Source organism: Pyrgilauda ruficollis, unplaced genomic scaffold (assembly GCF_017590135.1).
Source record: "Pyrgilauda ruficollis isolate IOZ18807 unplaced genomic scaffold, ASM1759013v1 scaffold92, whole genome shotgun sequence".
NCBI classification, from domain to species: domain Eukaryota; kingdom Metazoa; phylum Chordata; class Aves; order Passeriformes; family Passeridae; genus Pyrgilauda; species Pyrgilauda ruficollis.
The window spans coordinates 320,389-346,859 of NW_024531266.1; the positions used below are offsets into that span (position 1 = coordinate 320,389).

General features: G+C 42.4%; 1 protein-coding gene across 2 annotated transcripts; it reads left to right on the forward strand.

Annotated features, from left to right (window-relative positions):
* Window positions 1–1,598: 1,598 nt before the first annotated feature.
* On the forward strand, window positions 1,599–18,205 carry ZNF131 (zinc finger protein 131). 2 transcript variants are annotated; one of them, XM_041489328.1, is made up of 8 exons: window positions 1,599–1,724; window positions 5,304–5,442; window positions 6,814–6,915; window positions 7,890–8,034; window positions 9,919–10,282; window positions 10,385–10,607; window positions 14,135–14,265; window positions 16,521–18,205. In XM_041489328.1, exons 2-8 carry the CDS (start codon window positions 5,319–5,321, stop codon window positions 17,181–17,183), a joined length of 1,752 nt encoding a protein of 583 aa, XP_041345262.1. In that variant the 5' UTR covers window positions 1,599–1,724; window positions 5,304–5,318; the 3' UTR covers window positions 17,184–18,205. The 2 variants fall into 2 exon arrangements, with proteins under 2 accessions (XP_041345262.1, XP_041345263.1); XM_041489329.1 differs by lacking the exons at window positions 1,599–1,724; window positions 5,304–5,442; window positions 6,814–6,915; window positions 7,890–8,034 and having other exon boundaries at window positions 10,149–10,289.
* The last annotated feature ends 8,266 nt before the right edge of the window (window positions 18,206–26,471 follow it).

The window sequence follows — 26,471 nt, forward strand, 5'->3', positions numbered from 1 at the left end:
GAGAAAAAAAGTAAATGGTCAGAACAAACCATACATTAATCAAAAACAAGCAAGCCGCCAACACTGGACAGGTAGAAGGTGCTGGAATAGAAAATTTTAATTCTTGTTTTGTACTCTGCTGCAGTGATAGCTTTAGCAATATTTCAGTTTGGATTATGAACTATTGGAGAGATAGTTCTTCCACTAAAAATTAAATTTCTGCTAGTTTAAAACAATCCTTTATACATTTTTAAATGCAGGAGGCATCAACATTGCTTTATGTACTTTTGTGTACCAGAAAACAAGAATGGGTGTGGCAGGCAACTCCTAGGTTGCAAGTAACTGTCTGAGCAGACCTACTGACAAGATCAATAGTACTGTTATGTTAACAAGGCCATTAAGCAATAAGCACCATGGGAAAGGGATGAGTTCATAAACAAGTCAATTTTCAGGAATTAACAGGGGCAAACTAATTAGAGCCACTGCATGAGGCTGCTCTTCTCTTGTCAGCTTCAGCGTAGAGGCTGTCAAAGGGATGATCGTGCTGTCTGTTCTGACAAGTTAAATTATTATCCTGCTTTATTTGGATGAGTACATTTTCATCTGGTGGCAGGACATGAAACGTGTATGACTAGGGCTCCCCTGAAGGCTCCATAGAAAAGAAACCCAAGTTTCACATTGTCAGCGCCCAGGTAGCTGCAAGGGGCTGCCTGGGCCTTTCCTTCCTCAGCTGCGGGGACGCCGAGCTGGAGGGCACAGCTGGGCACCACAGAGACTTGCTGGGCAGTATTGCACTCTTGACTTTTCAGCTTTTGACACCGCTTCATGACACCCATTTTGGGCACAGCTCAATCTGATTTATAAAATAACACGGTGTTATGGAACTGCATGGAAGAGTGGCTGTGTAACAGAGTCGAGGGGACATGGGATGAAGGGAATCCTGTGGGTACGAGTCCTGCCTGTGAGGGTGTGTGTGGCCCTAACACCTGTCTTCCAAAATGTTCTGGCATGCCAGACTAAGGAATGCACTGCAATGTAGCTGCAAAGCGTATCTGGAAGGGGAGACACAGGCATTCCTCATCAAGAGGAACAGAGTTGAACAACAGAGATGATCAAGGGACTGGAGTATTTCTGTCATGAGGACAGACTGAGGAAGCTGAGCCTGTTCAGCCTTGAGAAGAGACAACTGAGGGGGACCTCATCAGTGTCTGTCGGGGTCTGCAGGGAGGGGTCAGAGCAGGGACCGGGCTCTGCTCGGTGCTGCTGAGCAATAGGACAAGAGGCAATGGGCAGTGAGTGGTGCACAGAAAATTCCACCGGAACACGGGGAAGAACTCTACAGCACAGGTGACCAATTACTGAAACAGATAACCCAGAGATTCTGTAGAGTCTGATTTCACAGATACTGAAGAACTGTCTGGAGACAATCCTGTGCCAGGTGCTGTGCATGATCCTGCTTGAGTAGGGAGGCTGGAACAGACGACCCGCTGTGGTCCCCTGCAGCCTGACCCGTATTATCACGCTGAACCCGTCGCACTGCACAAATGGACTACAGCTCCCGGCATGCCCCGGGCCACCGGGCCCCGCCCCCGGCGCGCGCGCGCCCTGTCGCGTGGAAGGTGAGCGCGGGGCAGGCCGGGAATGCGAGTCGGGATTGGCCGGCGCGCGCCCCGCTTTCCAGCGTGCCGGGCAGCAGGAAGCGGCGGCGGTGGAGCGGGAAGCGGCGCGGCGAGGAGCTGCTCCCGGTGAGTCCCCGGCGGAACCGCCTCTCCACCCCTCGGAGCGCCGCGTCGTCGGGCCGCGACCCGGCCGGGAATTGAAAAGGGATCGATTTAATGCGCGCTTTGATGACGTAATAAGGACTAACGAGGCGGCGGCGCTGCCGCGCGCCAGGCTCCGGCCGGCAGCGACCAGGTCCCCTCTCGGGGGGCCCCGCGGGACCCCCGTGCCTGCCGGCGCCGCCCGCATCGCGCCCGGATCCCCCGTGCGCGGCGAGCCCTGGGCGCGGGCCAGGCCTTCCGCCTTCGCCCGCTCCGGGCACTCGGCGGCCGCTCATTGGCTTCTCCGCCCGGGGCGAGCGCTGCCCGCGCCTCGCGATTGGCGGGGGTCGCGCTGAATGACACTGCCGGCCGCCAATGAGGCCGCGGGTGGCCGCGGGGTGCGCGGGCCGCAGCCCGCGGGAGGCGCGCGCGGGTGGCGGGAGCCCCGGGTGAGGCGGCCGGGGGTGGGGGCGCCGCCTGGCGGCCGTTGTGCCCGCGATCCCGCCGGGAGCGGCACCGATCCCGCGTCCTCTGCGGGGCCGACGGGCGGGATCGGGATCGTGCCTGAGCGTTGGTTTTGAGGAGAACGTGCGGCAGTGTGCATGAGGAATTCCTGCTTCTGCACTGCCCAGGCCGCGGCTCCCCCTTTCCCAAGATGGCGGTGCTGTGGGCACGCCGCATCGGCTCCTGCGGGTCACCCCGCCTGCCCCAGCACCGCCCCGCCTGCGCCGCGGCATCCTTGTGCAGGAAGCTAACATCTGGTGCCTGGAATCCGAGGAGCTCCTGGTGTCGCCCAGGAGAGTAGTAATAATAACACGTTTCATTGAGGCGGATTTACGAAAGCAACTCGGCGAATCATATGCACATCATATGCATGAAATGCGTGCAGGGTTACAGACTCATAAGGCTAAGGCAGTATTTCGATGAGTTTTTCAAGGAAATTGCACAGACAATTGAAGCGGTCCACTCTCTGTCTCTCATCCGTGAGCCCACTCATAAGTGTGAATTTGGATCGTTTCTGTCCGTATTCCTCGGCTGCTTTGTTTTCCCAACTGTACTTTTCACTCCTTCCTCCAGAGCAGTCACGCTCTTACTGAACATGTGCTGTTTTGTCAGGCCTTTTTGTGCAGTATGACCGAGGTTTTTAAAACGGGAATGCTCAATGAACGCTGCAACAGCATTTAGATACACAGTAAACTCACATTTTTACTAGTTCTGTGTAAATTAATGAACTGCCTAACATAAACTGTATGTTTCTTGCTATGTTTTGTAACAGTTCTAAGAAAGAAACTTTTTAAAGTATCTTGTGTTTGCTAGGCTAAGGTTGCTCTATTATTTTGAGGTTTGGGGTATTTCTTTTGAGATACCCCTACAGTCAGTTTGGAAGTAAAGCAAAAACCATGGGAGATGAAAATCCTGAGAGCTGGAGATCAAATTTTTGTTTTTAGGAATTAGGCTTTTAATTGCAAGTCATCTGCCCTTTTATAATGTGTCAAAAATGGGCAAGAAGAATTAAACTGTGAAGTAGGTAGCTGACACCTTCCTACATGAGACTTTATGTGAAATACCAGATGGTAAAAGAAAAGGAGGAATTTCTGGTTGTCTGTTTTAGACCCATTACAGGTGAGGTGAAGAGAATGCAGCAGCAGCATCCGCTCCCTTCCACCTCATCTTCCCCTGCATGCTAGGCTCCTCTGCTCACTTGAAGACCCTGGCAGTTGTTTCTGGTGTGAAATACAGAGTATGTAGAATTTTCTTAAGGAAGGATTTGCTTTGATGTTTGATCTTTGTGTACTGTCAAGCCTCTTCAACAAGAAAGGAGATTTAATCCATGACACAGAGACCAGCCAACAAGCTCTAAGTTATGTCCAGGTGTTAGAAAAACAAATTACTTGTGGGTAGAATTGCCTTCTTAAGCTTATGAAGACATACTTCAGTGATCTCTGACCTAAGGGCAGGCTAACAAAGCCTGAGAAAATGGGTGTGCCGCTGATAGTGGACACAGAGAATCTAGAATTTAGAGCCCATAGGGACATGTAGCAGAAACCCCAAAATAAGGAAAAAGCTAATAAAGCAAACTTTGCAATTGTGTTGGAATTGGCTCTAACCCTGTAACAGGTAATTCTGGCTGGGGAAGATTGCAACAACCAGCCCAAGAAACCTGCTGATCCAAAAAAAGAGAGAGGCTGAGCATGTGGACTAATTAGCACTGGAAGCAAGAAAATCATTAACCAGTAGAAGAGAGAATAGTAATTAATTAGAGAATTATGTTACTTGTAACCAATGAACACTAATCCTTTCGCTCGGTAAAATGTATCATTAGCAAAAAGTTCTTATAGTTGGGTACTTGATTTGTGGAATTCCACCGGGCACCCAGGCTTGCGCAACTTTGAAATAAATAATCTGTGTCACCTTGAGTGTGTAGTTACTGGCTCCTTGCACTCTAGGTAACAAATCCGACTTCTGTGGGCAGCATTTCTGTGGTTGGCAATGTAGCAGTAGCAGGTAGGGCTGGATTTCCCTGAGTAGTTGCTTCTGCTCTACTTATTTCATTTTCTTGGCAAAACAACTTCTTCATGAGTGACTTTTTTCTGAGAGACAAGAAGGAATGTGTGTTGTGGTGTAAACAGGAACTCCATAATTCTTTTTTTCTGCAGCATTCTAAGTGTAAGCCACATTAGTGTGGGAGTTAAAAATGGGCGTTGCTTCATGGATCTGAAGTAATTTTGCCTGGAGGTAATTTGTAAAGTGCTTTCGTTGAAGCATTTGGATGCTCTGCTGAGGTTCTTCTGCATATGCAGCAGACTACTGTCTGCATCTCATCCACAGGCACCCAGTTCTGCTAAACCTCTCCAGTCTGAGATCCTCTGCAACTCCCACCCCCAGCTATGTTCATTGTGTTAGTGAGGGAGGAAGGGCTATCTGACTGCAAGCATTTCACATCAAAAGGCTGGCAAAGAATATTTCACTTTATAGAGGAAGAAGTGTAAATAGGATGGATGAATAAGCTTGAGAGTAGATGAAATCCCTGGCAATTGTAATGCACTCAGAAATTGAAAATTGCTGCTGTATTACTTCCATATTTAAAGGAAGTAAACAACTTGTGTTCATGAGCTACAAAGCGTGACTTAAATGTAAAGGTTTTAAGAACTGTCTGTTAACGAAGTGGATTGGTGGGATTGCAAGAACTGTATGAAGATTCTGAGATTATGCTGCAGTGGTGTTGAATGAGTAGCTATGGAGATGTTGCATCCCTGTAGTATTTGCTTTCAGGGTGGTGAGTCCCTGCTGAATCTGTAGGATAAAGAAATACCCACTTTGGCTGTTACTTCATGTGTCCAAATAAGACAATATTCCACATCATTACTGTGCTATTCCACAGCAGTAATGTGCTATTTCCTACCTGTCAGCCAACATTGGGTAAAAAACCTGCAAGCAAGACAGTTTTTCCATTGGTTTTATAGTCCTGGCAAAGTTAGTTCACATTTGTATAACAACCTGACTCTGCATAGTGTTTACTAACTGGCACAGTATTCTTACTGTCATACCACATTTGCTTTGCAGACCTGGCCTTCTGCCATGGAAGCTGAGGAAACAATGGAATGTATCCAGGAATTCCCTGAACACTATAAAGTTATTTTGGATAGACTCAATGAACAACGTGAGCAGGACCAGTTTACAGATATCACTCTGATCGTCGATGGTATGTATAGGCCTGAGAACTAGCTGGTGTTCAGAGAATTCTGAAAGCTGTGCTAGGATGCTGTTGGATTTTTCATGGTCAGGTGTCAGATGGGGCTGTGAACCAATTCTTGTTCTGTACCTGTATGCAAGTTACTTGCAAAGTTTCATTGTAGTGGTTAGTAATTTTGCTTCTGCTTTCCCAACAAGAAACTAAAATGTTTTCAGGTAGAAGCCCTGTTCGAAACTGCTGTGGTATATTTAATGTGCGAAGGATTCCCAAAACATTGTCAAAATATTTTTCTCTGACTTAAACAGTTGGACTGCATGCAGAGAACTTTTACAAATACCGTGTTTAAATAAAAAATACCCCACACCTTGAAATAATACTTACTTCTCACAGCAGCTTCTCTGGTATCTGTCTACTATTTTAATTTATACTTCAAAAAGGGTAGAAGCACGCACTTTTTGTATGTGTTCTAAGGGCATAAGAACTGTTTTAAAAGGATGATGAAGATACAAGTGCTTATTTCCTTAGAAAAGGTGATATGTGGTAGATCATTTAAGTCTGCTTCATATTCTAAACATATTTTAGAATGGATGAACACTACAGGGAATATAGGCAGTGTCCACTTAGAAAGATTTAGCTAAAGGAGTTGCACCTGATCTTTAAAAGGATAGCAGCAACTCACTTGAAGAAAAAGGATCCTACAGAGTCCAGATTAGAAGGAGGTAAGCAAATTAAGAAAAAAAAATATTCTTCAGGGACAGCCACAGTTTCACTGATAGCACTTGCCCTGAATGTTTGCTCCTGCTCTGTCATTACCAAATCCATGTGTTGAACTCAGAGCTGGTTTTGTGTGCAGCTGTGTAGTTCTAATCTGTGTTGCTTCCTTTATCCCTGTACCACTGAGCCGTATGAATGTGCATGCCTTCACTGGGTAGAATAAATACAGACTCTGGAAGATAGAAAGAATAGAGCAGAACCCCTTTTGTTCTGTGGTGTTTATGCTGGCGGTGGTGGTAACATATATATCAGTCTGTAGGAGCAACAAAAACATGAGACATACAGAGCTGAGCCCACAACATACCAAGAAAAGTTTGCATAGAAATTTCACATAATTAATTTCTTAAATATCTGAAAAGAGTGAGTGAGTGAGTGAGAGTTCTCCAGTTGGTTGAGTTGCAGAGCTTTAGCAAGCTCAGCAATGTCAGCAAGATTCTGTGTGAGAAGGAGCAAGCCAGCTGCAGTACTGTCCTGTGTTACAAGGAGAATCACTCAGTATATGCTGCTGGAATAGATGTTTACACTGGGCGGTCTTTTTTTCTGCATCTGCACTATGTAGGGAGGAAGGTGTTAACCTTAAACCAAACTTTTTGTCTCCCTTTGCAGGTCACCATTTTAAAGCTCATAAGGCAGTTCTTGCTGCTTGTAGCCAGTTCTTCCACAAATTCTTCCAAGATTTCACTCAGGAGCCTTTGGTGGAGATTGAAGGTAATCTGACTTGTGTGAATAAAAGCATTCATAGTTGGGTGCTCAAGCTGGAAATTATTGTAGTGTCCTGAGTAGAGGCTAGTGCATAGAATCATAGAATGTTTAGGGTTGGAGAATAGAACGTTGAGATCATCTAGGCCAACCTCCTCTTCCATGGGAAGGGATGCCTCCCACTAGACCAGGCTGGTCAAAGCCATATCCGGTCTTGCTTTGAACACTTGAACATGCTTGGTTATTGCAGTTAACTTTCTAGATTTTAGTTATTGAGTTGTTCTGAGACAGCTACCGTCACTGGAAAGAAAACCTCCCTGAAGAAAAATTAAAATTATAACAGTATTAAATATATTGGAAGGGAAAATGTGAGATTATGTGGTGCTTTCTCATTATTTTTCCCCATTCTTTTCCCTAATACATGTCTAGTGAAGGTCAGGCAGACCCCGTATTGTTAGGACTAGCAGTACTACACAAAAGCTTTCCCAGAGAAAAGCCATTCTGGTCAGCTGAAAAAGGCTGTCAGTGATGGCCAATGGCAAATGCCTTGGCTGGGATGCAAGAGCAAGGCAAACATGGAGTAATACTTACGTGATAAGCAGGGAGGAAATTAAATTCCTGGAGCAGCATTTCAGCCTCCAGGAATAGTTTTTTTGTGTTTAAATCTATATATTATTGAAACAGTCTTCTGTCCATCTTATCATTTCTGTTATCTTTGTCATGGCAAAACTGCACAGTTGTTCCAGACTGTGTTTCTCTAGTAGGTTTTTTTATTCCAACATGAGTGAGGTTGGAACTAGGTGATTATAAAGGTCTCTTCCAACCCAAACCATTCAGTGGAGCCATTTAAGGGTGTGACATTTATGAAACTGGTGGCTACAGTACTGTGATCAAAACGGTGTACAGACAAGTGTGCAAGATTCATTGGGAAGACGAGGCTGCAGAACTGTCAAAGTTAACTTGTTTTTCTTGCCTGTACACAGGTGTAAGTAACATGGCGTTTCGTCACCTAATTGAGTTCACCTATACAGCAAAGCTAATGGTACAAGGTGAGGAAGAAGCAAATGATGTTTGGAAAGCTGCAGAGTATCTACAGATGCTGGAAGCAATCAAAGCACTTGAAATCAGGTAACCACATAAGCCTCTTTTTCTTTCCAACACTGGAAGAGAGAGTCTCAGTAAGGCTTCTGCAAGAGCTGGCTGCCAGTATTTTGCAGTGCTGTTCCTTATGCTGGGACCTCTTTAAGTTGTGTAGAACCATATATTCTTCTACTGTAACATACATTTCAGAATTACACAGGGTAAACGAAGAACGTAACATTCATTGGGCTAGAACTCGATGACAAGTGACATGGCTTCTAATGTTGCTGATGTTGTAGGGCTGTGATTCTGTGATAACTGATAGTTGGTCTCTGTGCTGTCTGATGGCCCACACCTGATTGACAGCTGGCCGTGCAGTGACAATGTGTCTCTGGTAACCAGATAACATTAACGAGTTTGTGCTTGTTTTGATTTCATGGTGCTTGTTTTGTTTTATGGTGTTTTGATTTCGTGTAGCTTTCTGCTATTTCTGAGAGAATAAACTGTGATCTTAAAATCTCTCGCTGCAAAGTTAACCTCTCAAACTTCTTGAATGAATGTAACTGTTAAAGTCAGTTTTATCTGGGTTCAATACTCAATCAAATGTTGCTGCAGCACCTGTTATCCAGTATCAGGAACTGTAATCCACTGCCAAAGTCTAGCTTGAAAAAGTGGGTGCCAGTCCCATCATGCTGTTTTTCATCCCCTTTCTTCCATTTCACTTCCATAAAGTACTCTCATTTTCTCATTCCTTCTGCATGCTACACTAGTTGCTTTTGGTAACGTGATCCAGGAGCTCCTTGCAATGTGCCTGTAATCTGGTAGACATTAGAATCCAGACTATATGAAACTAAGTTTAGCTACTCTGTTTTCCTGTCTGTGAACAGACTAAGGTGCCATTTATAAGCTGTGGCCTGCATGACATCATTAGTTACACATCTGACAATATGACTTGGAGATACTGGGCAAAGTCTTGTCTCTTGTTACTAGAAAGCCTGGAAGTGATAGGGAGTGCATTACATGAAAGGATTCATCATGGTGCAGAGGAAGGTTAAAAGCACAGCTTACTCCAGTCAGTCTATTTGATGGGAAGATAGCCACTTATTTCTGAAACTGATGATCAGTAGTAAAACCTCCAGCACAACAGTGCTCTGGATGACTTGAAAGCATTGACCCACTCAGCTTTGTCTGTGTTTGAGATGCTGTGCCATCCCTGACATTTTGGAGGAAGGGGATTGTGTGTGCATTATGCAGAGAGAACAGAGAGAACTGAGAGCTGTGTTTAAGCCAAAAAAATTAAACTAGAATACTCCTTTCACATCTTGGTAGCTTTTTTTATGTCAGCTGTTAGCAGTGTGCCTGAGTTATGGGATATGTTAACCCTTGTGTGTGTAATCATCGTGGGAAGTCACAGCTAAAATGTTTTCTGACAAGCTCTGAGTACTGCTTGCAGTTGTACACAGTCCAGAGCCTAAGAGGTGAATGGCATAGGAGGGACTTAAACCTTATTTCTGAGTAGGCAGGCCAAAGAATTAATTATTTTAGAGGAGTTTTCTTTCCAGGTACAGAATTTAACAAATTTTTCGATAAGTTATTAGATTAACTGCTGTTTCTTCTTGCTAGATGCTTTGTATCATTGAAGCAGAGCTGTTTACTTTAAATACTTTAAAATATTTTATTGGCTTTAACAATATTATTTTACTGCACTAAGGAGGTAAATTAAGGACAAATTAGCTCCTGATGTGCACATAGGTTGCGTGTCTGATGTGCACACAGATAATGTGGTCATCATTCAACTTCAAGAAACAGCTAGGGGAGTGTTGGATGCAGAACCTAGATTACTAGACAGTGATTTTACTATCACTAGACAGTGACATTACTATTATGTGATTGTTAATTGATCTTAACCATGTTTATGCAAATGCTTTTCAGGAACAAAGAAAATTCATCACCCTTAGAATCAAATGAAGCACAAGGTAAAAATAAACCAAAAAAGAGGAAGATTGCTGAAACCTCTAATGTTATCACAGAAACACTGCCATCTGCAGAATCAGAGCCTGTTGAAATTGAGGTTGAGATTGCTGAAGGGACGATGAAAGTGGAGGATGACAGCATTGAAACCCTTGAAGAAGTAGCTTCTGCAGAGCAATCCATAAAGTACATACAGACAACAGGTACATCAGATGAATCTGCTTTGGCTCTTTTGGCAGATATCACCAGCAAGTATCGTCAGGGAGAGAGAAAATGCCAGATGCAAGAAGAAGGTGATAGTGCAACTGACCCCTCGTGCAAACAGGTAGAAGGTATTGAAATTGTGGAACTTCAGCTGTCACACATGAACAATTTATTCCACTGTGAGAAATGTAACCGTTCATTTAAATTGTTTTACCATTTTAAGGAACACATGAAAACACACTCTACTGAGAATTACAAATGTGACATATGCAATAAAAGATACCTACGAGAGAGTGCTTTGAAACAGCACCTCACCTGTTACCACCTTGATGAAGGTGGTGCCAGCAAGAAGCAAAGACCTGGCAAGAAAATACATGTATGCCAGTACTGTGACAAGCAGTTTGACCATTTTGGGCATTTTAAAGAGCACCTTCGGAAGCACACAGGTAAGAACATTGCTACAGTCCTGTGCTTGTGGCCTTCATTCTAGTATTTTGGGCTTTTGCATGTTTTGGGGAAATAGATAAAATGCTGAAGAAAATAAATTAGTCCCGAGTGCTAGAAATACTTGGCTTCTAGTTATAACTAAAATGGTAGTATGTTTTTTTGTTTTTTCATGTTTTTTTTGTTTTCCATTGATGTTGGAAACTTTTGGGGGATTGAGTCAATTAAAAATAGGCACCTAAAACCAGAAAGTAGTAAGGGATCTTCTCTGTCAAGTGTATTAAATCTTAAGAGTTTTTTTTCAAAATACTCCCTTAAGTCATGTTCCTTTCTTCAGAAATACCAAACTGAGGAACCACTTTTATTTTCAAAATTTTCTAGTAAATATTTCTGTTGAAATACTATTTGAATCACAATCTTCTTTGTGGAATACAGTCTAGAGAGTTTCTTTATCTAACAGAACTTCTGAGCAAATGCCTATTAGACATAAAATACCCTCAAAGAATTATGTCTTGTACCATCATGTTTGAAAAGTTTTATGTATGCTCTGGTTTCCTCTCATCTGTGATTTGAATTTTCTTGGTTAATTAAGCAAATCTACTAAAACTGGCAAAACATTCCTATTCATTATAGTACACTTTTTTTTTTACTGTGAAATCTGCCTCTTTGAAGTCTGGGTAGCAAAAAACTTTTGAGTACGAAGTGATTTGTGGTCCTCCTTCCTTCTTTTTAGTATAGGAGATTACTTCTACATCTCACTGAAAGGTCAGCTGACTGAACAGACACTGAAAATGACACAGATAACTGAATGTAAAATATATGTCATCTTGACCTTCCAGATGTTTTCGTTTAATGTGCCAGTCATGAGTCCTAAGTAAAAGTTTAATGGAGGGTAGCAGCTCTATTTCTTTTGCAGTTTGTTATTGTTAAAGCCTTTTAATTTCATTTTAAGAATGTCTTAATTTAATTAGAATGTATCTGTGTATGGGACTGCTGAGTATTGATATATGGCAGTTTCTGGTCTGTTCCCAATAGTCTCTTAAAAGTTCTTTTTATAAACAAGCTTTGGGAAACCCTTATCCCCTGTAAAGCAGGGAGTGTTTCTCCATTACAAGCAATTCAAACAGGTGCTAGTTAGCAAAAATCTATTCAGAAAAAAAATTGTGGCAGATAACCACAGTAATCCAAACTATGTAATATGTTGGTTGCTCTTGCAAAGAAAATATTTTCAATTTAAAGCAAGTTAGCACATCGCAAGAGGTACAGAATAGTTACTAAATATATATTGATGTAATAAGTATAACATACGGAATCTAATTCCTTCCAGTTTAGCATTTTCAAAAACCTTAAGGTTAAATCAGAACAGATATCAGCATTTAACTGTGGTCTCCTAAGGAGAATGAAAAAGCTCCCATTCTGTTATACGCTTTCTAAATTCTGAGTTCTCTGCAGCACTGGTTGAATGCTAAAATGAACTTGAAAGGTCTGTGAGAAAATGTCCTAAAATATTTTACCCTGTTGTTTTCAGTCACTACACCAGCAATCACATTAAAGTAGCAGTGGGGCAGTAATAGGATGATAAAATGTCTTGGGTTGGAAGGGGCCTTACACATCCTTTAGTTCCACCCTCTGGGGCCATGGGCAGGTACCTTCCACTAGACCAGGTTACTGCGAGCCACATCCAGCCTGGCTCTGAACATTTCTTACAGAGGGCATAACCACAGCTTTTCTGGGAAACTTGTTCCACTGCATCACCACCCTCTGAGAAAGTAATTTCTTCCTAATATCTAACCTAAACCTACTCAGTTTCAGCTTAAGGCCATTCCACCTTTGTCATTATCACTACATTCTCTTAAAAGTCCCTTCCAGCCTTCCTGTAGACTGCCTTTAGGCACTGGAAGGTGTTCTTAGACCTCCTTGAAGCCTTTTCTTCTTCAGGCTGAACAACCGCAAGGCTTTCAGCCTGTCTTCACAGCATAGCTACCAGGAGGATCTGCTCCATAATTTTTAGGGCATGGAGGTGAGACTGACTGGCCTGTAGTTGCCCAGCTCTTCCTTATGTCCCTGTTTTGAAAGGGTTGTGCTTCTGCTTTTTCAGTCATCTTGAACTTCATCAGACTGCCACACCTCAAATTTTATGGATAGCTGCTTAACAACTTCCTTCACCAGCTCTCTCAAGATCTCATGAGGTCCCATGGACTTCCTTTTTATGTTTTGAGTTTGTCCAGAAGCTCTTTGGTCATCCATGCATGCTCTGTGGAATCATAGAATTACAGAATGGTTTACAGAATTGGTAGGAACCTTGAAGATCATCTAGTTCCAAACCCACTAGTTGCTTGGGCAAAGTCCCATGATTTTTGACCTGCAACACTGAAGGCAGTTTAGCATCCTCTGCCTTTCCTGTAAGACACTCTCCAAATATGTAGCGTTTTGTAACCATTGAGAGGAATGTTCCCACCATTTAACATCTTTTTGTAACTTTCAGGTGTATAAATGATGCTTCAGCTACTTGTGAATTTCTTTTGAAATGCTAATTAGGAACTTGTAAATGTTTCTGAAGATTGTTTTACCACTGTCCAATAACTATTGCATGCCTGAAAATGCAGGCTTTTAAACTAGCCAGGAGTGACCCTCATGGTATTCACTGAAATGGCTCAGCCTCTTTTGGAGTTCATTATCCATTTGTTTCAGTAGTGGTGTTGGTAGCAGTACCTGTACAGATTTTTACAGTCTTTCAGAGGAAACACACTCTTCAAGGATTTTTTGTAATTTAATTTGCTTGAATGTCATTGTGTTTGTTCATGGTGCAACACCCTTTGTCCATTACCACTTGATGATGGCACAGTACCTTGGATGATAAAAAGACCTACTTTCAGCTTCCCCTGCTGTTGTCCTTAGCTGGCTTCTGTGTTTGATACCATGGTTGAAATGAAGTGGCCAAACTGAGAGGAATTTTTATCTTGCTTGTGCCCATTTATGTCCCTCTGTGCTTTCTCTTCCATGTATTTTGGAGGAAAGTTGGATGCAGGGTTTTTTTTTGTTTTAGTATTGATGCACTGTTATTTCACAATAATTCTGTGCCAGCTTCGTTTTCTGAAGCTCAGTTTCAAGCATAAGCTGTTATTACTGAAAATAAAAGGTTGTACTATTTAAATTCTTCCTTCTTTAATATGTCATTTTGTGTATTGACTTACGTTGATTCTTTAACTATTATCAGATGAAATGTGTGAAATAGCTCCTATTTCTCTAAAATATTTTGCCAGAATAGTAATACAATTTCCACAACTACTTAAAAGCTACTGGTAATTGTTACATTGGTTTTCTTCTAAATGAGACTTATGACTCTACATCAGCTTTTTGCCCTTTTATATTCAATTTTCATTCTTTTTCTGCAGAATAATCCCGTTGGCCACATCTTTACAGTGTATTTATCAACCTAGACAGGAGAGAAAGAGAGAGAGAGAAGAGAGACCTGAAAGAAGACTGGGTGGCTTTATACACTTACAAATCCTTGTATCTGTCTCAACAGGTGAAAAACCCTTTGAATGTCCAAACTGCCATGAACGTTTTGCTCGGAATAGCACGCTGAAATGTCACCTGACAGCCTGTCAGTCTGGAGCTGGCGCTAAAAAGGGAAGAAAGAAGCTGTATGAATGTCAGGTGGGTAATGGAAATAGGTTCAGTACCTCCCTCCTTCAGGGAGCATGGGAGGGCTGAACAGGAGAGGCAATGGGAGTGGCTTATGTCTCTGAGAGCTACTTCAGTAAAATAATACTGAATCACAGAATCACAGAGAATGCTGAGTTGGAAGGGACCCACAAGGATTGAGTCCAACTGCCAGCCTTGCACAGGACACCCCGAGTCTCACCCTGTGCCTGAGAGCGTTGTCCAAATGCTTCTTGAGCTGTCAGGCTGGTGCTGTGACCACTGCCCTGGGGAGCTGTTCCAGTGCCCAGCCACCCTCTGGGGGAAGAACCTTTTTTGACATCAAGCCTAACCTTCCCCTGGCACAACTTCAGGCCATTCCCTCAAGTCTTGTCACGGGTCACCACTGAGAAGAGATCAGTGTCTGCCCCTCCTCTTCTAACCAGGAAGTTGTAGACAATAGTGAGGTCTTTAGATCACATTCAGCCACAATATGCAGATAAATTCTCACATCTAAGAATCTCCATTTAAAATTTGGGATTACTGATGTGGAGCCTCATAATACTTACAATCATAGAGATTCTTCTGGGTAGGCTGCTTCCTTTACAAGATTCTTGAAACAGTGACCTCGGTCTTTCCCACTTCTGAGCATGCTTCACTAAAAATGAAGCCCAAAGTCCAAAATACAAATTATTTCATTTATTGTTCTATTATTCTCTGTTGTGATACCAAACACACTGATTTTGTTTGGAAAGTAATTCAAATTTAGTATGGCAGTGTATTTTTTTAGCAAAACAAATGCTGTAGAGATTGCTAGGATACTTGGTCACTAGATGTAACTGACGTTTGAAAAGCTGTTGAGATAAATCTTACTTCACTTTTGAAGAGCTGATTCAAGTCATAACTCATTTTGTAAACTTCCTCGTCCTCTCACAGATGTTGTGAATGTGGCTTTGTGTCCCTTCAGCTTGCAGAAACTGCAGCAATTCTTGGATAAATTTTTAGTTTTTCTCTTTAGAACTAAATTTGAACAACTTTGTTCACTGAACAAAGATGAGAAAAAGTTGTGCTTTCTTGATGAGTCCTTTTGTGCTCTTCAGGTATATGCCTTGAATACTGAATTAGATTCTGTGTGGCAAGAACAGTAATTATGTGCCTGGGCATTGCTGATAGTCATTATCTTTATGTATGACCAAGTAATTTTGAGTGCTTATTTATAACATTAGTATTTTAAAAACTGTATGTGCAATGTCTTTCTGAAATGTGAGCCTGGGGGGGGAAAATGTGTGGCAATAGTATTACAACCCATTTTAGCAGACTTCAGAAAAATGGAGATGTTTGTCTTGACTACACAGACCTGCTCGAGTTAATCCTGTCAGATACTCCCTCCATCACATTTCTCTGCAGTTACTGAAAATCATGAAGAGATAGAACGTCCTGTTTCAAAACTGTTTGTCAGCAGTGAACGACTTGATATGTATGTTCTTGTTGCTTTCTACAGCTAAACATATTTCCATGGACAATTTCCTGAGCCTCTGGGTTTTTTTACTCCAAGCCTGACTCTACCCCACTCTTCTGTCTCCTCTACCCTGCATCTCATTTATTTCTGCAGTCTCTCTGTGTTGTTTTCCAGCTATTTACCTTCAGTGCCCGCTGACGGGAAGGGAGCTCATGTGCTCTGTAAAAACAGTATGTTTGATGTTAAGGCAGTACTTTTGGCTGGAAGAGAATCAGAAGGATGGAGTTTTAAAAGTTTTACCTGCTGAAATCACTCATGTGGGCTTTTTTTAAAACACAGAATGGGAGAGTTCAGCCTCACAATGTCATGAGCAAGTGAAAGCTGATAAGGAAAAGTTGTTCAGTAGTACTGCATCTAGAATGTCAGTAAAACAATTTGTATTACACTTTCAGTGGGCCCTATTATTAATGCATAAATATTTTTCCACCCAAAACTCTAGTGCCAGACATGTATTGATTGGGTGTATGATACTTACATGAATATCAGATGAGAAAACTTTCAAATGCTCTACTGACTTAGGAATTTTGTAGGTATCTTACGCATGCACAACTCAAAAAATCTCACAATTCTTAAAAAAAAAAAAAAATATCAAGTCTTCTGTTTATTTGAAGCTTTCTTCTCCTCTAAAATGTATGTTTTTTGAATCCAAGTAGCAAGAAACTATAGAATGTGAAGGCATGATCTCAAATAGGCACTGTATTTTGTCACATTTCTGTTGCCACTGCTTAACATGCTGTATCTTTTGTTCCAGGTTTGTAACAGCGTGTTTAACAGCTGGGATCAGTTCAAAGACCACTTGGTAATACACACTGGTGACAAACCCAACCACTGTACCTTATGTGATCTGTGGTTTATGCAAGGCAGTGAGCTGAGAAGGCATCTCAAAGAAATGCACAATATTTCAGAACTATTAGTGACAGAAGAGGTTCTTCCAGTGGAAGGTATGGAAGCTGAACCAGTAACATCAATGACTATAATAGAACAAGTTGAGCAAGTGCATGTCCTACCAGTAATTCAGGTACAAGTGGATCCTGCACAGGTAACTGTGGAACAGATGCACCAGGATCTCATCCAGGACAATCAAGTGAAAGGCACACAGATGGAGGAACTACAGGAACAGGTGCAGATTAGTTACTTGGAAGTTGAACACATTCAGACTGAACAAGGTGCTGAAGTTCATGTGGAGCAGTTACATGTTGAGCATGTAAATCAAATACAGATGGAAGAAGTACAGGCAGAACTTATAGATGGAACAGACCTTGAACAAGTAGAATATCGAAGTGTTGATCAAGGAGAAGCAGAAGAAAAGGATCATAATCAAGCAGATGATACAGATAAGGAACATCATGAACCAGCTGAAGACTTAAAAACACAACAATTAATGGATACACAAAATGCAAAAGTGGATGAGTAGGACACATAATGACACTGCAGTTTTAAGAATGAAATACCAAATTATTTTTGTTAACTTTTACATTGGTTTTTGAACCGTCACTGGTCACCTTTCCAATATGCTGTCCATAGGGAGCTGGACAAGTGGACCAAAATTAGCTTTCTTCATGTACAATTAAACTTCTCTCATATGTGAAAAATACTTCCCCATTCATGTAGTGCCATGAAACAGAAACTACCACAGTCACGGACAATTTTGTGAGATTTTTAGCAATGAGTAGCTTGTATCATTGTATCATTACACCATTCCTGGGCATATGTAAAAGTAATTTCACCTCTTTTCCTCTTGCCAGTAGCAGCAAAGTCTTGTACAAATTTGCAGGATGTCTGTAGCAGGAAAGTCAGTAAAATCTGAGGGGTTCTGCTGTAAGTGGCAGTTACATACCTGTGAATTTTTGGATCTTAACTTTCAGGCTGGGCTAAAAGCACTGTTGCTGGAGGTCTCTGAGCACAAAAGTCCCGTGCCTTTTCAACACTGAGTGGTTAAATTACCACAAAGTTTCTAGAGTTTTTGAGAACTTAGTTCTGTGAAAGGCAGTGTAGGTAATGTTATAGTGCTTTATATTTTTGCTTGAAATTGCCGGTTACTGATTTTCTTTTTGCATTAAATTTAGAGGTGGGGGGGGCTGAGGGAGGGAACAGACTTCACTTGGAGGCAGCAGGACACGCTAAATGGGACACTTAAAAATAGGAAGAGCTTGGTAAAGTCTGTGATAAACATGATTTGGAAGAAAGCTATGAGCAGGCTCTTTTATAAATAATCATTTTTGAAAATGAATTTGTTTAAACATAAACATAGAGACTTGTCTATATGGTATCAGGTTCTTGTTTTTTTTTTGAAATGAATTTCTGACACTTGACTAAAAGATATGCTAAACATAAAAGTAAAAGCCATAGGTATGAGTGCTAAACTGTGGATTGAAAAGTAGAAGTGTAAATAGTTTAATCAATATTAGAAAATAAAACAATACCAACCATCAAATGTTGCATTATTTGTTTCATCAATATATGAGGAACAACTGAATGACTGGCAATTAAGTGCCAAGTTCCAGTGTTAAGGATCAATCTCATTTTTAATAGGATTAACAGCTTTTTACTGTAAAGTTGGATTCATTTATAAAATGCTTCTCTGTCTATGGTCAAGGATGTTAAGAATGTCTTAATTACTGCTGGAGGTTAGAGGTGCTCCAAACTCCTAAAGAAACTTTATTTTCAAAGCCTTAAATGAAGGGAAGAATTTGCAAGGACAGTCCGTACTGCTCTTAGTAATACTATAGATCTTAGTTAAAATCAGGCTTTTCTATTCCATCTTCAAATGCCAAACTGTTTCCTGGGATTTGTGCTTTTATTTAGTTTCATTATTGTGTTTCATCATAGCCTTTGAGAAACTGTTGCAAAAGAAACATGGATCGCAATTAAAATTTCAAACAATTTGATTAATGTAACTTGCATTTTTTTTTTAATTACGTTTTGTGTTTCCTCGGATGCAAGTAACCTGTGACGAGATTCTGTGCAGGGGAAAGGATGTGGCCCAGCATTGATCATGAGAGTAAATTTTAGCTATTATACCTGGCTTCTGATAACATGGAGGGGACTGGCCTGTTTGGTTAGCTGCCAAGCTCCATATAGACAAAATCTGTCTCGGTGGAATTAAAGGAACAATCTGACTGTGCATCTGACCAACAAAACTAACTTTTGTGTAGTTTTTCAGTCGAGTGTAAATTGAACAATTCCATGCTATTGCCAGCAAGGCCATGGTTGGTAAGCACAGTTGTGCTGTTTCTTGGTTCTGTTTGCTGTGCCCTTTCCAACAGCGGTTCACGGGGATTTATTTGTAGGACAGGAGCGGTGCTCGGCGGTGGTGCCCAGCTGTCCCGACTGCCAGTGAGGCCGGGCGGGAGCACGGTGTCCCCTCCTCACCCCGAGGGACACGGAGGAAAGCTCTCCTCTAGAAGTAACTCTGTAGCAGAGGGCCGTTCCCCCGTCCCCTGGAACTTCCTTCCCAAACGACTGAAGCCCAGATTCTTGCCAGAGCCGTCCTTCGTGCCCGTTCCCACACCAGCGGACCTGCGGGAGCAGGGAAGGCTGCGCGGCACAGGGAGCTGCCGGCCGGGAGGCGGGGGGGGAAATGGCGCGGCCGCCCAGAGCAGCAAATGGCGGCGCCGGGCGGGGCCCATGGCCGCGGCAGGAGCCCGGGAAGGGCCGGGCCGGCGGGGCCCGGTGCAGGCGGCGGGAGGCAGCCGGCTCTTCCCGCAGGGGGCTCAGCCAAGGGCTGGGAGCTGCGGGCCGACGGTCGAGCCTCCCCGCCAGCTTCCGCCGCAATGCCGCCGCAGGTGTTTCGGTAGTCTCAGTAACAGCGCGTCGCTGCTGTTTTACCCTGTGTGTTGGTTTGCCTAGAGACGAAGTACAGTGGCGAAGTGGAGTCATGGAGACACTCCAAACCCACCTGGACGCCTTGCTGTGTCACCTGCTCCAGGTGATCGTGCCTTGGCAGGGGCTTGGGCTGGATTATCTCCAGAGGCCCCTCCAACTCTAGCGAACCTGCGCTTTTTCCCAAAGAGATTACTGCGTCCTTCATTTTCCTAATGCCGAGCCTCTTCAAACCCCTCGGCAGCACCTCGGTGTGAGCCCCCCGGGTTCCAGTGTTTATTAAATGCAGATTGTTTGAGGCATATGCGTGTTTTTATCCGAGATACTTTCACACTTGGGGCTAACTGGAGCCTGAGGAGAAAACGTTTTGATTCAAAGGCATTTCATCCCATGTTTGACCTACAGAATACACGACAAATTCCGTGGGACGAGCAGGGACATGCTGCAGTGTTTTCTGGGTTGGGTTGTTAATTTGGACAGTGCAGTCAGTGTTCCTACAACTTCACAGCAGGAGGGACAATCCCCGTCAGACCAAACCTGTCATTTCACGACCTGCTCCTTTGAGGCTGCAGTCTCGCATCTCAGTTCATCTACAACAAGTAGATTTGTTGACATCATGGATGCACAGGTGTTCCAACCTGTGCAGGTGGTCCCAATTCAGAAAAACGAAAAACTGGTGCTTGTTATCAGAAAGAGTATTTGCTCATGTGTACCTAAAAAACCCCCATCTGCATTTAAGAAATCTATCAAAAAGGGTCCTAAATTACATATATTTTTTTCTTGCACTAAGTAATTTCTTTTAAAGTATTTTGTCAGATCTACAGCAGTTCCAGGGCTTGAGCAATCTCATGAATGGAAATGACCAAATAATTTGGTTGAGATTATTTATTTTTCCTGAATATGTTAATTTTATCGTCCATTGTCTTTCATTCATTGATGGTTGTTTTCTAAATAGTGCCTTATCCAACAAATGGAGGCGAGGACTTTAGACTAGATAGGCAGTCTGTTTGGGAGTCAGGAAATAAAATACCTGAACATGCCAGTTCTCCTACTCTTACAGTTGCTTGTTTGGCATCTTTTCAGAATGTTGTTTTAAAACTGCAGCTCTGGACTGAGTGTTCACAAAAATGTCCATTTGTGGAGTCCTTAGATGTGCCAGATGGAAAAACAGTGATTTCGTGAACTAACATGGGATCTGTGCTATTGCAAATACAAATAATTCATTATAACACATTAAAATGTACTGATTCTGTTTTGAAGGCAATTAAATTGCACTGGCAGATAATTGGTTTTTTCATACTGCAGCCACATTACAATAAGTTGATCTGTTGGCTCTTTGCTAAAAAGGTTTGGTTTGTTGGTTTCTGTAGGCTGAACTTCATGGCAGGATTTTCTGGACTGCCACTGAGAAAATGCTCCAGAGTGGGGCCGCTTTCCACTCCACGAGGTACTGACCTATGGAAATGCAGAACTGAGTCAGCTGTAGTGCTTTATCTGGGAGAGGTACATGTGACAGAGATGCTTGTAAGACACGTGTTCAGAAGTTGCTCTTTGTGGGAGGATTTGGGGTTGTTGCCCTTTTTTGGGCTGGGTTATGCTGGGGTGGAAGAACACAACCAAGGACAGTGCATGATTTTGAAGCACACTGACAAGTGATGGGATTAGCTCCTTACAGCTGGAACGTCACACAATTTCTTCATGGCCAGTTTTAGCTCCACTGTTGTTCCAAAGCCCTAGCAACTGGGTGTGTTTGCTTCTTTTCTTGATATTTTCTGTGAGTTGGGAAATAAATTTCAACCTTTGAAATTCTTGGCTAACACTGAGAAAATCTCCAGCATGGCTCTTCTGTGTGTTTGGAAGAAAATAGTCCTTCATGCATAGACAGCTCTCTCTTAGGACACTTGGCAACTATTATTTAGCTCAGTGAAGTACCTAAATGGCTTTTTTTCTCCTCTTTTTAACTTTTTTTCAGAGTTTTTTATGGTTACACAGACTAAATAGTCCTGCAAGCAGGCAGTGATGGAACTGAAAATACTGTCCTGTATGTATTTCAGAAAACTGAAAGCTTTCTGACTTTCTCTCTTGAAGCATGAAACCGAAGACTCTTCTCATTGCAAGGAAAACAAGTTACCAAACTCCAAAATATAGAAATCAGTATCACTTGCTTGAAATATGAGAGGACTATGAGTAGTGTGGGAAGAGTAGGGTAATACTCACTTTCTTATGTTGTGGAAGCCCAGGGCACTGGGAATATTTCTCTGACTGCTCTGGGGTGCCCTGACCCTCAGGGAAGCACTGACTTTGACCCTGATTCATGCAGAAAGTTTCCTAGACTTCAAGATAGACTAAACTCTAGATTATAGAGAGTAGTGTAGGTGTATCACTTGGTGAGAAATTTAGGTTTTGGGATTTTTAGTATGTTGTGCATGGAAGCAAGATGGAGTGCATGGGGTGTCATCCTGGGTTTCTTCTTCATGCTTCATCTTCCATCTTCTTCTTGGCTTTGGGTGGCATTTTGTAACTGGGCAGAAAAGTCCACATTGAGGGCTCTTTGGGATCAGTTACTGGGTTAAAAGGGAAAATTATCTAGGTGTCAGTTCTTAATTGGATAATTTAGTCTTAAAAGACCTTGTAACAAGAGACTGTTAGCCATTTTGTGCCTTCTAATGAAAAGCTGCCAAACTCACAGTAGTGAGACTGTTCTGCTGATACGAAATAATAAACACCTGAGTCTGAACATGAACTACTGTCTCAAGTGCCTTCAATCCAGATCCAGAGAAACAACTGGAACACCCACATAATCTTAGTAAAATAAACACAAATTTACTCATTGCCCTGGAAAATTATTTGGAAACCACTAATATTTTCTAAGAAATTACACATTTCAGATAGTATCCAAGGTTTTTCATTGCTTGTAGCATTAGTGCATCATATGAGTGTCTCTTCTGCTTGTGAATTGGTATTTTAGGATGCAGAGAGAGTTAGAGATTATACCAGTCTAGCTATCCGCAATGAATTCATTGAAAATATGACTGTGCTAGTGATAAATCTTGTTAGTGCTGCATGGAGACAGATCTGCTCTGTTCGGGGAGAATTACCAGGATACATTTTCTCCTGGTTGCCATGGGAATCATAAATCCATGCAGCTGTACAGCAGTGCGTTAATCTGTGTGTGCAGTGTAATCTAGTTTCCAAATTAGGTTGTCAGTTCTGAGCAGACTGATAACAGCTGGATTAAATGCTCTCCATTCACTTCACTGGAAATAGTGCCCACAGTCCAGCCAATACACCTCTGATCTTCTCAGAAAGACACAGTGTTATATCATGGTGCAATTTCATGTTGTAATGGCAGGGTATGACTTGCCTCGAGTCCCAAGCCCCATGTTTTTCAGGTGTTTATAATAAATAATTGCTCTCAGCCTGAATTATTATCTCATTTGTGTTTTAGAGATGGCATCAGAAGTATAAGGACTCTTTAGTCCCTCATTAAGATAGTCTGGTTATTACATTGTGCAGCAACGCGTGCTGATACTATCACGACTTTTAAAGCTCTAATTGCAAAATAAGATTGTGTTTAATCTGGAAGGCACTTAGAAAACATACCACCTGCAAGGCAATTGAGTAGTAAAGTGTGCTTGAAAACTCATCTGTCTTTGTACAATTCAGGACAGCTACTACTGATGTGACCTGATTCCTCTTTTACTATTTTGCAATTACTTTTTTTTTTTTTTCTTTTGCAATTACTATATTATTACTTCCACTGCATTTCCTGTAGCTTGCTGAAATGTACTTAGGAACTCCAGTGTTTGATAAAGTTCTCACAAAGTCAAGATGAGCAGGCTCAGTTCCTATGTGCAAGGTGGCCTCTTGGAGAGGCTGTGTTTGTGTAAAATGACAGACATGTCCTCTACAGCAGGCCTGTAGATAAAGCAGTTTTTTTGGACAGCACAGTTGAAAGAAATCCATTTTCTTTGTCTCACAGGGGGTTGATTGTAATGCCAGTCTTCTCTGCCCTGCCAGGCCACTGTGAATTGAGCTAATTGTGGGCTGAGAGGAGCAGCATGAAACTGGGCTCATAATTACAGAAGGAGAATGTAATCGTGCTTCTCATTTTCAGTTTCATTTTTACACACAACAGAATGGTGTAAATTTGGGGTTTTCTCATGGTTATGGGTTCCACAGAATGCTCATTTAGGAGCTTGGTTTTCCAGAACTTAGGTTGAAGAGTCTGTTTCAGCTCGTGGCCAAGTCCAGAAATTATAGCGTAGGACTGAGCCTGGGGCTCTGCTCCTAAATAAAGTTCCACTTCTCTGCCCAAGCATGGCAGAATTGCACCGAAGGAGAGCTGATCACTGAGCAGTCAGTGTTTAATTCCCAGCAGCACATTTCTGTTAGCATTTAATGGGGAAGTCTTGCTTTACTTGCTCTCAGCAGTGTGCAGGATTGTTTAAGACACCAAAAAGCATGCCACAAGGAGCACAGGGATTTCAGTTTTCCAGGGATGTTAAGCATTGCACAGCTGCGGCACCAGACTGAACACAGACCTGCAGACCTCTGTGGCTGTACGTGTTGTGTCCCTCGGCTTGGAAGGGAGCACATCCAGCCTGGGCTTCCTTTACCTGTGCTGCTGCAGCGAGGGCAGAGGGCAGCTGCACTCTCATCACTAAGGGCTTGTGTTTGTAACTGGCGCTGCACTTCTGCAGGTGTCACCCAGCAGCTGGGGCTGCACCTGGAGAGCTGCCCTAGGGCTGGGGGCATCCGTGACAGGTTGAAAAATGCTCAGATTCCGAAAGGATCAGATTCTGAAAAAACATCAAAGGAAAGTAGTTCAGACGTAGTGCAAAGTGTCAGCTCTTTTGCAGGCTATGAATAGCTAGTTTTTATCTTAATTTGAAGTGTAATCAGCTCTGTTTGGGGATTTCTCTCGACAGTATTTAATTTGTAATTAAGATTGACAACTTTTTGCAGGAGTAATGATTTTCAGAAGTATTTTATTTCAATGTCTCTCTTCTTCTTCTTCCTTGCGGTTTTGTTTTTTTTGGGTTTGTTTGTTTTTTTGTTTTTTGGGGTTTCTTTGTTTATTTTTGTTTTCTCTCATGCTTTTGTGTCCCAGCCACCTTTGGCTGCTTTATATCACTTGAAACAGCTGATAACCTTGCTAAGTAGAAAAAAAAAGGGCAAATTTCTCTTAGTAATCAAAGAGCAGGAGCATCTGTACAAGCTGGGTTTGGCCTTTTTCCCAGATGTGGATTATATCATCCTCTTTGCTGGTCTTTGGTGACCCAAAATTCGAACATGTTTGGTAGAAAAATAGAACATGTTTGGTAGAAAAATAAAATATTGAAGTTAAGAAATACCTGTAGTCCTACACATGACATAAAAATACAGACGTTAAGCAAAGTATATTAAATATTCGTGGAAATATATATTATAGTTGCTGAAACTTCTGTACTTAACAGAACAAACACATTGAAACTGAGGTTTAATTCTTGCTAAATATCACATTTCTTTTTTCACATGCCTTCCATAGAGCTGTGCCTATAACCCTGATACTGAAAAATTATTTCTTAACTTTCCTTTGCATGAAAATGTGATAGTTGCATACATAACTTTTGTGTCTAAATTGCTACACAGATCTGCATCACAATCATTGAATTGCCTTCTCTCCAGGTTTCTAGAAATTTCCTTTAATGCTTTTCAATGCTGATAGTATAGTTGAGCAGTGACAGTACATTGAAAGACTGCATCTGCATTCCTTCTTCTTGGTTCAGGACAGGGATTCAAATACACCACGAAGATGTGTTTCAGTCATGAGACTAGTTTTGAGATGCTCTTTTGACATGGGTTCTGTTGGTTTTGTTTGTTTTGTTTAAAAGCATACAGAATTTGTTTTGTCCAGAAGTACCTACTTCAGCTGGTAGACACTGAAGTGACAATTAGTTGTAATACAGTTCCCCAGAGATGTTATTAAACTGTGCCTCTCCAAGTGGCCACGGAATATCCTGGCTAGCTCTGGCACACTAGCAGCGGGGGACACCCTCCTGCTCCTCAGAAGGTCAAGAGAGCGGCTAAGGCTTTCCCTTCCACGGACAAGACACTTAGCAACACCAGTAGAAGCAAAAACAGAAGACTCCAGTTGGGGACAAAGTCCAGGTTTATTTGTAGACAAAAACACGTCTACAACCCAGCAAGGCCAACCAAGCAAACACCCCAAACTGCGCTGTGCAAGGGGTTATAAAGCGGGGAGGAAACAGGGGAGGGGTTTGCCCACCTGCCAGTGGGAAGTGGGAAGATTGACACTGAAATGTGCCAATGGGGAATCCTGGGGGAGGGCCCCAGCCCTTGAACGAATGACTCAACGCCCCAGGTGGAAGTCTCTGGAAAAAGGGGATGGGTTGTCAAGTGACGGACAGGGCACTGGGGAGGGTTTAGGGGAATGACTTGGCACGTTTTTAAGGAGCAGGGTGTAGGGGCAAGGCGACTGACATTGAGGAGGAGGGAGGAGGCAACAGGGGCAGAACCATTACAATGGGAGAAACTGGAACTAACCAAAGTGTAACTTAAAGCTGAACCTACGAAAACACAACACAGCAATTTTTTCCTTCAGAATGCTTTGTGAAATTTAGTAGCTTTAGCACTGGGAGTTCACTTTTTTGGTTTTGGTCTCCACTAATCCTCCCAACAGTAAATATAGCATGGTGAATGAAAGGGATTTCAGGGCTGTGAACAGGAGATGTCTGCCAAGGCCTCTGGAGTTTTAAAGATTATTTGCATTCATGTTCTGTGTACAATTTGTACAGTCAAGGTTAACATCTACTACTATAATTTTCATCTATGTAAGTCATTCTGCCAATAGAGGGATTGACAAAGGCATTTCAGT

Bases quoted from the DNA above. Each gene is read 5' to 3' on its own strand.
- ZNF131 (XM_041489328.1), top strand. From the start codon at position 5,319: ATGGAAGCTGAGGAAACAATGGAATGTATCCAGGAATTCCCTGAACAC. The intron at 8,035-9,918 runs GTAACCACATAA...AATGCTTTTCAG, and splicing joins ATCAAAGCACTTGAAATCAG to GAACAAAGAAAATTCATCAC. The intron at 10,283-10,384 runs GTAGAAGGTATT...TACCATTTTAAG, and splicing joins CTGACCCCTCGTGCAAACAG to GAACACATGAAAACACACTC.